This window comes from Drosophila montana, unplaced genomic scaffold (assembly GCF_035044405.1).
Source record: "Drosophila montana isolate Dmon_TW-CO22-7 unplaced genomic scaffold, ASM3504440v1 contig_3200_1, whole genome shotgun sequence".
Lineage (NCBI taxonomy): Eukaryota > Metazoa > Arthropoda > Insecta > Diptera > Drosophilidae > Drosophila > Drosophila montana.
The window spans coordinates 287,708-299,926 of record NW_026998080.1 but is presented as its reverse complement, the minus strand read 5'-3'; the positions used below and the strand labels follow the sequence as shown (position 1 = coordinate 299,926).

Sequence of the window (12,219 nt, the reverse complement as noted above, 5' to 3'; positions counted from 1 at the left end):
GAGGTTAGGTTCCGCTTAGATACTCACTGGGCTAATGGGTGTTATAACGATCGCGGTGCGCGTGGTGCACTGCAGCAGCGCCGTGTCCTCCGTGGACTCATCACAGTCACCATCCGCATCGACATCGACATCGGCGCCAATGTCGCTATCGATTTCCCACGATGGAAAATGGTCCATTTCGCCCTCACAGTTCAGATCCTCCTCCTCGAAGTCCTCATACTCGTCAATGAGTATAACTGTAGGCAATATACACAATAAAAAAGTTTAGATCAATTATTAGAATATTCCAATTGGAATTCTCTAAAAGATATTTTGAATGAGTGTGGAGTTGGTATTTTGCTTTCAAAATAAAAGTTTGTAATTTGCATTTCACAAGTAATATGTGCTTTATTCAAAATAACAACTAAAAAAAAAATTAAATGAATCTTTGGTGTTGTGCGGGCAGTTCAGGCACGGCCTGGCTTACTTGAACTATCTGGCGGCGTTGGTTTCGCACCGGAATCCAAGGATTGTGCGCCCTCATCTGGCATATTGATGCGTTGCTCGTGTTTGCTATATGGCTCCGATGTGGATCTATGCAGGCTGTTTTTTTTTTTAATACAAACATCTATATAATGTCTTTAACTGATATATTTTGTAATGCCCTTGCAGAAAATTGCCCTGAATTGGTTCAAGGAGACATCTTTGATAGTCGAGAAGATAATAATGTGTCTGAATACCAAATCGGATTGCTTTAACACTTAGCTTTCATAGGAATAATTAGTCTTGCATAGAAGACTTTTATCTATCTTAAAGAACTCCATCTTAACTCTACAATAATGAGTTTTTTATCTCACTTTCAAAAACAAAGAATCTTTGGAAAATCCTATGAACATCGTTTCACTATACAATATCAATATCCAATAATTTCCGATCACGATCAGTCAAAAATTATTTCTTTAATAAATATATCTTGCGTCTAAGACATCTCCAATAGGAGCTTTTTTTTTTGGAAAGAAAACTATTCTGGATATATTCTTTTAACTTCTAACCCTACGAAACAATCGATCTCTTATTGAGCTCTTTATAGACCAAGCTCAGAATATTATACCGTTTAATTGTCATATATCTGCAAGGGTATTTCAAGTTCGGCGCGCCGAATCTTTCATTTATTTCTCTCACGCACTTACCTTAAAGTAACGCGTTTTTTAGTTCTATTCTCTAAATCAGTCATAAATACATCATTGTGCTGTTGCTTCTCAGGCGTTAGCTGATATGGGTTAAGCACGGAAGACTATAAGTATATATGCCATATATATATATATCTTGTATGTGATTAGTTGCCATATATATATGTGTTTACCTTTGTATTGGTCGCTGTATGCTGTGTATGCGGCATGGGTGTTTGTGTGGCAATCGCATCCGTTGTGGTTGTCACCGTCTGTGTGGAGGTCAGCGCCGTCTCATTGCTGTCCAGACGATCCACAGATGTGGCATCACCTGCTGCTCCGGTTGGCGTCGAGACCAGCTCGGGATGCACGCTAAGCGTGGCGGTTCGCTTCCACACATCGATCATGCTCTGATTGTGTGTGTGATGCAGATTGTGACTGTGACTAGGGCTAATGGAATGTATTTTGGGTTTGGGATTTGCTGGCAACGGAAGCGCTAAAAATCTATCACGATCCTCCATATAGGCCTTGATCAGTATATCGAGTTTCTCCTCAATATCCACGACCTGCATTAGACATAATATATATATTATCTATAGCATAGCTGGTTCCTCGCCTTCTGCTCACCTGACGCTCAACCTTAACCACACGCGAGGCTAGGCTGATTTTCGAGGCATACACATCCTTTGCCTTGGATCCTTGTTTGCCCAGAATCTGATCAAGACTGTGAAATATACAAAAAATCGAAAGTATATTTAATAAATGTTAAAAACAATCGAACTTTTAAATAGCACCTATGACACCCAGCTACTTGAGCTTCGAATCTGTATATTTGTTCTACCAATATAAAAGCAAAACTTATTTACTTTTATTTGAAGCTTTGAGCGAAAATATTGCTTGTATTCATTTAAGCTCAATGTAATCAATACCTGGCTCATTTAAGACTGTCTCCATGTAAGAAAGAATTTACTTATGGTATATTATTCGCTTGAAGCTGTATAATCATTTGTGACAATTAATCTAATCTCAAAGCTAGAGAGACGCGCTTTTAGCAATCAAGAAATGTATATAATTTACAAAGCTTTGTGTCTAGTTGACAGCTTGATGCATATATTGTATTAAATAGGTACAATCAATTCTTCTTAAAGCTCAAAGCTTCACTGTACTTTCTTACTAACCAGCTACTTTACTCCAAGAGCTTTTTTTAGCTCAATTAACTCTCTCCCTAAGCGGTTGGATATGTATTAAATATATAATAAATCTTTCTTAAAGCTCAAAGCTCAACTGACTCTTCATAATCAGTTATATACGTACATTATAGAACTTTTAAGCTACTTTAAAGCTCGACGTTAGATAAATTAATAAATTAATGAGAGTAATAAATCCTTAAAGCTCAATGCTTAACTAATTCTCTCGCTATAAATTCTATTGGGTCCATTTAAGCTTACTGAAAGCTCAAAGGTCCTGAAAAGATATTCATTGTGCTTCTGCAACAATAAGCTACTATTTATTTTTTAGCTAATTTCTAGCAAAAATTTGTAAGTAGTTGAAGTGTTTTTTGCCATTGGCAAAAAATTGTCCTTACAAATATTATGTATACGTACCGCAAATGCAGCATTTTGACGCGACCCAGCAAATCGACGTGACCTGTAAACGGTTTGAGATGCATTTTTATAAATAATTTGAATACGAATTGAAGATGCGTTAAAAGCTAACCCGCCGCATATTGTTCCATGACATCTTTGACATCGTATGGCTTCAATGCCTCCTTAAACTTGCGACGTGCCACGAAATACTTGAGCTGAAAATTGCAATATTGTAGGGTATAGTTTATGGAGTGATTGATAGAGTATATTATTACCTTGCGTATGAAGCGTATGGCGATCTTGTGCCGATTTGTCAGCTGCGTGCAGCGCGGCTCCTCATCCTCATCTGGGGGCAATTTATGAATCAGAGAGATTGACTTGTGCGTTAGGTTTTGGTTGCTTGCTTCGCGCGCGTGGTTAAGCGGCAATTTGTTTAAGTTTTGTTTTGTTTTTTTTTTTGTTTTTTGTTTTACATTTAATCAAGTCAATCCAACAACACACAATTAACACATACAAGTAGCGTTTTACACATACATATTTAATTATATGCATATTTAGTAGTTAATATAGAACGTACAATAAGTATACAGATATTAGGTTAGTTACGTTTATATCAAATCACAATGTAAGAGGGGGGGCTTTTAATAATTATTATTAGTTCTTGGGTTGGGGGGGGGGAAAGTTAGGAAAAAGCATTGTGAAAGCATTGAAAGCAAGCGTTGTGTGTGTGTGTGTGTGTGAGTGTGGGTGTGGGTGTGGCCATGTAGCGTAGGTGAGCAGTTGTGGGAGTCCTGTACAATTGCAACTCCCTATATACATATATAACATATATATATATACTGTATATCTGATGCGTATGTATTGAGTTAGTACTTACTACAGAGCTAACAAAATGCAAAAAAAAACTTAACTAAGTTCTACGAGAGTCTAGAGAGCGCATGCTAAACCAAACCTAGCCATACATATACACTTCCTCCGGTCGTGGCATATTGAATTCTAGCCGAGACTTAAGCTTAGTTGCAAGTTTTTTACGCACTTGCCACATAGAATGCGCCGTGTGCCGCCGCCGCCTCCCGTTCGCCGACGCCGCCCTGCAATGTGCCCGTATCCAGAAAATGTGAAGCAGCCGCAAAAAAGCGACCCGTTCGTCCTCGACCAGCACTGGCCGTCGGACTGGCACCGGGATTGTTGCATTTGCCGCTGCCCGTTGGCTCCGTCATGTGACCCGCCTCCAGGTCCTCGGCGGGCGTGACGCGCGGATTGCGCAGCGAAAATGTTGAGCCAAAAAAATCACCGTGCAAAAAGCCGCACAGCACCACGGGTATGGTCAGTGTATTAGAGCTAGCCTCGACCCTCGGCTTAGCGTCAGCTGAGGGCTCTGCGGCTGAAGCCAGTGTGCCCAGGCTGGCGCTATGAATGCAATTGGCCAGCTTAGCTGGCGACGGCTTTGGCTTTGCTGCTGCAGCGTGTATATGTGTGGGTGTGAGTGTGAGTGTATGAGTGTGTGTGTGTGTGTGTGCGAAAGCGCATTAGTTTCGGCTTGGTTGGACCCTCAAGGCTTAAATCATGTGTTATCCTTTTTTTTTGTTTTCTGTTTGTTTTGTGTTTTGTTTTGTTTTTTTTTTACGAACCAATCAACAACATCAAATTCAAATTCAAATTCAATTTAAAATGCAACCACAACATCGACACAACCACAACACTCAATATAAGTTTATAGTATACGATATATGAATCTCAGGTGTATTGGTATTTGGTATTGGAGCCTGGGCAGGACCTTGTAGACTTACCGTCTGAATTTTTTATATTTTTTAAGCAAGTTGTTTCAGCAACTGAATCTTCGCTAAAACTCGGATTCATGGATTTGCCATTTTGTACTACCTCTGAAAATGTCAAACCAGATGTTAAAGTTGTTTTTTTGTTTCATATGCTTTTTGTTTTTAATAATTTTGTTTTTGTGTGCCAATCAGTCAAATCAATCAATCAATCAATCAATCAATGCAGAGACACGGTAGTCTAGATGGGTCGCACATAACGGTTACAAAAAAGGTTTAAATCAACACACACCAAAAACTTAGAAGGGATTTGTTTTGTTCACGTGGTTACGTTTCAACTTTAAACATTCTTTAAAAAAAAAAACAATTTTTTTTTATATATTTTTTGTTGTTTAGTTTTCGCTTTAAATCTTTGGGTTTATTTAGCGAGTGCGCAGAGAGAAAATATTGAGCAAAAAATACTAATGAAAATATAACTACATTTTCTATTAGAAAAAGGTGTTGTACTAAGTGCCAGGTATGAATTATGATAGATGAGTATTGCAAGCCAGTTGAGATTAGATAAGAATACCCTGTTATTATAACTGCTGAAGTTGTTGTTAGTGGGTTCTATATTTAGTAAGCATTAAGTTCATTCCCCATTCAAGGCTCACTATAATTATTTCCTTAGCAACTTTTTGTCAACCTGAGCCTTGTCTCAGCAATTGTTGAAAGATCAGCTTGTTGTCTTTTTCTTTGTATTAACAACAGCTTAATTGACAGTCAATTCATTAAGTTTCATTTTCTACATCCTGTTGCTGCTTAATTTTTTATACATTTCTTTTCAATCTTGCAATAAATCTACGGGGTTCCAATTAGTTTCCTACTCCTACTTGCTGCTTAATTTTTTATACATTTCTTTTCAATCTTGCAATAAATCTACGGGGTTCCAATTAGTTTCCTATGTCAATTGTCGCATTGTTATATTATTAGCTGATTTATTGCCATATCTTTGCATTAAGTGAAATTTATTGTTTTTGAATTGGGGGGCGTTTTGTTTTCTGTGCACTTAAAGTCAGACGTTTGAGCATTTGAGTATGCACATGAAAACCTGCTGTTTAAATGAAGTAAAATAATATAATAAGTTTGTAAATATAGCTGGGTTTCTTCGTTAAATTGGCACGAATACGAATATGCAGAACACTTTCCCACACTGAACTGATTTAATGCTTGACAGATTCACTGAATTATTGCATTCTACATGTTTTTTATGTCTTATATAGAAAAGTTGGCATGAATAATGGCAAAAATAAAAAGGATGTCATGTTTACGTGAATTTAATTTTATGTTTAAACACGAAGAAAAAGTGTTGAAACGTGCACTTCAATTAGAATGCCTTTCAGTGTTGTACAGTGCTGAACTAAATTATTAAACTTCTAAGTTTTGCGTATGATATTTAAGCTTCTTATAGGCAGTTAAGTCTCAAGACAACTATATTATATTTCAAAATTTAATACAACAACAAATTTCCGAAAAATGTATAAAAAAACCTGCATAAATATTTATTTCATAATTTTTGGCAAAGCAGAGAAATAGAAAAAAGTTTGCTGTTTTCCTCTTTAAAAAAAAAAACAGGAGAAAATTGTGAATTTCGAAAATTCACTAACATAAGCAAAAAGCTGATGAAAATGCAAATGCCTGCAGTGGAATAGTAAAATATTTGATTATCATTTGTGTAAATTGTTTTCACTGATGCAATGCGCAGCGCAAATAGCAAAGGAAATTGTTGTGAATTCTGTGAGTCGGTGGAGTGAGATAAGTTGATATAGAATGAGTTTTGCACAGATTGGAGAGTACGAGTAGAGAGCATGCATGGTTGGTCGGGCCAAGACAAATAGAAAACGATAACTTGTTATTGTTTGTTGGTTTGTGTGTGTGTGTGTATGTGTTTTTTTTTTATTTTCTCATTTTTTTTTTATGATGCGTGTGTGCGTGTGTTTGGATGTGTGCAAACAGAATATGTAATAAGTGGAACTGTATTGGAATATTATAACAACTGCTGAGGCAAACTCTTCAAACAGAACTCAGCCATCATCAGTGAATGCAAAAAGGCTTGAAAACAGAATTATTGAAAGAAAACTTACCCAAGTTCTCCACAGATGCGTTGATATCGCGTATGGTGCGCGTATAACGCGTGGATGCCCGCGATGAGCCCGGCGGCTTGGACATGGGGGTGCCATCCGGTCCGGGCGTCTGGATGGTCTGGCTCTTGTGACGCCTTATCGTCGGCAGGCGGGCCACAAAGGATGTGTTGTGCTTAAAACTGGATGAGGCCCGTCTGTGAAAAACAATATGTGCATATCAATATTTGTTCAATCAGGTAAACATAAATGTTTACAAATACAAAAAGATATTGAAAGGGATTTCAATAGACGGGATAAAGTTCAGCGTAGTAAATGTAGCTAGTAGATAGTTGCAATAGGTTTGTGTGTGTGGCGTGTGTTTGTGTAAGTGGGTGTATTGGGTGTAAGAGGGTGCTTAGGTGCTAGCCTGAAGTTGTGAGTTTCGGGGGAAAAATACATGTGGCAGGTGCGGGGCAAGCTATAATGACAGCAGTTGAAAGGCGCACTTGAGCTTTGAATTTGCTTGAGCTTTTTAGCTTAAGCTTTATATAATTTGCTATTTAATGGAACGAATTTGAAATAAAATACTAATAAAGTCGGATAGTTCAACTTTAAGCTTTAAATGTGCTTTGTAATGCTCATGATAAAAAGAACGTTTGCTTAATCCTGCATTTATGGGAAATTGTTGATAAAACCAGCACCAAAAACTTATTTTATGGTATAGCATATTAAATGAAGCCTCAATTAAGCCAGCTAGTTAAATTAGAAGCATTACTTGGACTTTGTTACACTCATGAAAAACAAGAGCTTTTGATTAATCCTATAACTAATGGCGGTTTTTAATATCGTTTAGATATATTCAGCTATGAAAGGTTACGCTGTGGTATGGCATTTTTAACACTAATTAATTGATTAATTGATTTCCGAATGTTTTAATCAAGCTTTGAACCTACAGTGCTTGAAAAACATAGTGATTTGCATGTCAATTTTGTCAGTTTAACAAGCCTTAGGCTATTGTTAATTCTAATAACAGTCACAGGATGTGATTGTAGATTGTATATATCAAATGCTTAAACTTTCAGCTGGTGTCATTGTGACTTTAAATACACTACATTACACTAAAAGTTACATAGTTACAAAATGTGCATTTCCTTTAAAGATAGTGTACAAATATTTGTGTTAGTTTTCGATGTGTCTCTGTGCATACTTGTTGTGAATTTTAATTGTAAATAAAAGAGAGGAGAAATGGGAATAAAAAGCATTTAAATTGCTTGATTGAACTCACATGTTAATTATAGTACACATTATATGCATTTACGTGTGTGTGTGTATGTTAATAAATATATATTTTTTTTGTATTTGTATTTTTTGTTTTGGATCACACAGCAGCAGCATAATGAGAATCAATTTGTATCACATTGATTAATTTACTTATATCATCGATGAAAACATAAATTAAACAATTGCAAAACAGAATTTAGCATATGTTATTGTTTTACAATAAACGAATTTTTTTTTTCTTAAATATTTTTTTGTTAACGCTTTTTAATAGTTTTACTAAAAATATTTTCGAAAATAGCCAAGTTCGAGAGATAGAGTATGAATTTAGAAGAGTTAGATATAAGTATGTAGACAGAGTTAGTCAGATAGGGTGCGTTATATAGAAGCTGCGAATTACAAAACTCGATAATTGTGTGTTGGGTTTAAGTTTTTTTTTTTTTTTTTTTCTTTATTTACTTAGGAGCATTTGATGCATTTGATGTTTATGACTTGGTGCTTGATAAGCAAAATACCCTATGAAACCAAAACATGAATAGCATTTGCATTTGAAATCATTTTGCTTTTTGATTTTTTGTGAGTATTGTTTTTATTTTTTTTTGTCTTTTTATCACTTTTACCTATATTCGGTTATGTTTTTTAATAATCGCTCCCAGTTTTCAGAACTGAAAAGTTTATATATAAAAATTATTATGAAAGAAAATGATAGAGGTACGTAAAAAATGTTAAAATTAAGTACGCTGAAACTGAAATTGTTAATCGAGAGACGGAGAGATAATTTTCTTTTTAGTTTTGGGTTTTGTTTTCTGATTTGTTTTGTTTTGTTTTTGTGGCTTATGTGGGTATTATATAAGTGTTGGTAGTATGTACAAACTACACATGCGTTGGACGTTGGATGTAGTGTATTGTACAGACTAACAGTTGTTTAAGGCACTCGGAGAACTTTCCGCACGCCTTTCGCAGTGATTCTCATAAATTGTACTGCGGCACGCACACGTTTTGGTCACACTTTTTAATACAAATCATTCGGTTTGTTGTGTTTATGTGTGTGTGTGTGTGTGTGGTGTGGAGTGGGGTGTGGGCGTGTAATTGTGAATTTGTACAACTGGATTGCATGAAAAAACTCTTAGTTGGACCAAAGAAAAAATTCCCTTTTGAAAATTGATTTTAAAATATAAATGTTAATAATTTAAATAATTATAGCAATTAAAAATGTAATACTAATAATAATGACCTAATCGTTAAAAATGGAGAACAACAAAGTTGAAAAATATTTAACGACTTAAATATTTTTGAATTAGAAATTTGATCTTGGTTAGAAGCAGGCTCTTCAATAATTCAATAAATTACTAAATAATAAAACTATACTTAAAATAAATAAAAATCTATGCTAAACTTTCCTCATATATGAATAGTTTTCTATGGACCAGTTGAAGAGTTTTTTCATGTTTTTCCAAAAGCGTAATTGCAATTGTTTTAACTAGTATCAACTAGAATAAACTAGAGTATACTTGAATATTCATATATTCCGCTGCAAATCCCTGATTAAATGTTGAATGCTGTGTGCGGCATTTGTTCTGCCCAACGGGGACAAGGGGGGGTCTACTTACGATGCGGGCGGACTTGGCAGCGCCACCTGATGTATCTTCCAGGTGGCCACCGAAACGGAATGCTCATCGGCCGCATAGCAGCGCCAAACGGCCTGAATGAGCGTCGCCGCCGGCTGGCGACGCCGTATCATGTGCTTCTGGCGCTGCTGCTGCTGCACCTTCAGCGCAAACCCGCTGCCCAGAATGCCCTGCAATGAGAGGATGGTATGGATGGTTGGTTGATTGGAATCCGGTCGGCGAATGCATAAATAAACGACAAGGACTTACCGCAGGGAGCGCAAAGAAGGATATGCCCAATAAGGCACAGCACGAGGCAATCAATTTGCCCTGCCAGGTGATGGGTACCATATCGCCATAGCCCACAGTGCAGAGCGTTATCTGGGTCAAAGTTGAATAATTTAAGTGCTTGCAGTTTGGTTAGTTTTCGGTAACCTACCACGCCCCACCACAACGCCTGTGCAAAATTGCTGAACTTCTCGTTAACGTCCTTCTCCCACATGTAAACAAGGAATGATGCAAAGATGAGACCTAAAAATCCAATATACATGGTTGTGATGAGCTCCTAGAAAGGCAACATATGGATTACAAGCTGGATTAAGCTGCAGGTTAGAGGTTAGGCAACCTGTCTGTGTGCGTATACAACCGAACCGAGCAGCTTCCAGGTGCCACCGCGTCGATCCATGCGCACCATGCGAAGTATCTGAAAGAATCTTAAACCACGCAATGCGCTCGTCGCAAACACCTGGCCAGAGGTGCCCATGCCTAATACTACAATTGAGGCTAAAATGGTGATAATATCTAAATGGGCAAAACATTCGATAATCGAATAAACGAGCTGTCATTGTTTATGTGAAATCCAATCTCACCTATAATACAAAACGGTTGCTTTATAAACTTAAGCCGTCCCAGCGTGCCCTGGTAGCGCGATCGGCAGCCCGATGACCACAGACGCGCCCCAAACTCCATGGTAAACCAGATGACAACTATGATTTCCATGCGAAACAATATATATACAGCATCCTCCTCGTATTCCTTGATGGTGGAAAACACGCTCAATGCGAGACATGTGAACACCATCAGAAAACTGCAAAAAATAATACAAATATTACCCATTACAGTTAGATCATATAAAACGAGGAAACATGCACTTTTTTTCGTCAATTATTATTGATTTTAAGAAGAAGGTGTAGGATTGCAAAATAGGTACTCATTTTATAGCTAAATATTTGGCTTTTTTCTCATTTTAAGAAAGTGTAGATGTTCTTCCATGTTAAATTTGTTAGCCTGGAACATTTCTATAAAAATATGTAAGTGACAGTTTTCGATTTTTACTGGCCAAAAATTTAAATTTAGTTTTAAACATAATTGAATTCCTGGGAAGACATGGGAAATCATTTTATTTGGTTTTATGCCGAATTACTGCTCTTATTATGCTCTGTTCTGAGTTTAATTTAGAAATTGAGCAGAGAACTTAACCAAAAATTTAACTATATAACTTTATTGGATTCATATCTAAATTAAATTTAATAAATTGCCTAAAACCCAGATCTGGGTTTCAAAATTTATAAATGTAAGGAAGTTCAAAATAAACGAACAATAGGGCTTTCTTCTTTCTGCCTGTTTTTGCTAGGGTTTTTCAAATCAAAAAATTAGTCCAATTGTATTTAGTAATGAATAATCATAATTGAAATTAAGCCTAAAGTTTCTCTCTTACGTGTATTTAATGATAAATAATTTAAATTATTAATTACTAATTAAGAGTTCTGTCTAGTTTATACGATTATATTCTTTGCAATCGAACTCAAGTAAGGGTATATATTCAACATTTATCCGCTGAGATTCATTAAGAAATCATCGCTTTCTCAAATTGATCTTACGAATTGTTGCAATTGTTATAGTCTATTTAGATGATTGATCAGTTTTGTACTTACACCATCACATGATAAAATATTGCATGCAGGCCCCGCGGTCGCTCTAAGAAATTGTAGAGCCGACTTTGCATCCGCCGGTAGCGGGCATCGCGGCGATGTGTGCCGCGATTATAGTTCAGCGGCTTCCCCAGGAGTGACATTCGCGGTTGCAGAAATTGTTGCGATTTCTTTGGTCCCGCCGGTCTACATTTCCTGCAAAGCATACCAAATAAAAAAAAAGCACATTAATTAAACAATTTAATAAAAAATTCAGTTAGTTCTTATCGCACCCCTTGTAGCCCATTATATCATAGAATGCATAAACATCGTTCTCGGGATCCATGTTACGTTTAACATGCCCCTCAAAACCTAATCACTGCACTAAAAACTAAAAACAAAGCACAAGTAACGCTGATAATAGAGCCCAGTAAATGGGCTGTACGACGTGTGTCGCGTTTGGCGTTCAAATCACAACTCGATCGTCTGTTGAGCGTTTCGAGCGTTTAAAACCCACACAGCTTATAGACTTTCCAAAAACCTCCATGTGTAAATTTTTATTAATTATATACATAAACTGTTTTTTTTTTCTTTTTTTTTTCTACACACCTTGCATTTTTATGGTCGCCTGTGTCTATGTAGACCTTTATTTGATTTGATTTTATTTTATTTTATTGCACCGGAGACTTCGTCATAAAATTTTGCCAAGACTTCAATTTCGTCATTTACTTTTTTTCGCATATACATTTTGTTGTAGTTCTTGTTGTTGTTCTTTTTATTGATCGTTCAGACAGCTCCTTAGTTTAGTCACGA

At 36.5% G+C, this 12,219-nt stretch overlaps 1 protein-coding gene across 16 annotated transcripts in view; it reads right to left on the bottom strand.

Moving 5' to 3' along the window:
* The window catches only part of KCNQ (KCNQ potassium channel), a 59,645-nt gene that overhangs the window by 417 nt on the left and 47,009 nt on the right, over positions 1-12,219 (bottom strand). The window contains exons 1-19 of one of the 16 annotated variants that reach the window (XM_064686733.1): positions 11,700-11,859; positions 11,431-11,622; positions 10,366-10,583; positions 10,122-10,297; positions 9,936-10,061; positions 9,767-9,877; positions 9,500-9,687; positions 8,510-8,554; positions 6,633-6,826; positions 4,525-4,617; positions 3,771-4,193; positions 3,010-3,137; positions 2,865-2,949; positions 2,753-2,795; positions 1,776-1,872; positions 1,343-1,714; positions 1,170-1,249; positions 467-582; positions 28-236 (exon numbers count right to left, since the gene is read on the bottom strand). In XM_064686733.1, coding sequence (XP_064542803.1) covers positions 28-236; positions 467-582; positions 1,170-1,249; positions 1,343-1,714; positions 1,776-1,872; positions 2,753-2,795; positions 2,865-2,949; positions 3,010-3,137; positions 3,771-4,193; positions 4,525-4,617; positions 6,633-6,826; positions 8,510-8,554; positions 9,500-9,687; positions 9,767-9,877; positions 9,936-10,061; positions 10,122-10,297; positions 10,366-10,583; positions 11,431-11,622; positions 11,700-11,752 — 2,949 coding nt within the window. In that variant the 5' untranslated portion in view covers positions 11,753-11,859. Of the gene's footprint in view, positions 1-27; positions 237-466; positions 583-1,169; positions 1,274-1,342; positions 1,715-1,775; positions 1,873-2,752; positions 2,796-2,864; positions 2,950-3,009; positions 3,138-3,770; positions 4,194-4,524; positions 4,618-6,632; positions 6,827-8,509; positions 8,555-9,499; positions 9,688-9,766; positions 9,878-9,935; positions 10,062-10,121; positions 10,298-10,365; positions 10,584-11,430; positions 11,623-11,699; positions 11,866-12,219 lie in introns of those variants that run through there. The other 15 variants (XM_064686732.1, XM_064686735.1, XM_064686738.1 and 12 more) reach the window with 15 other exon arrangements.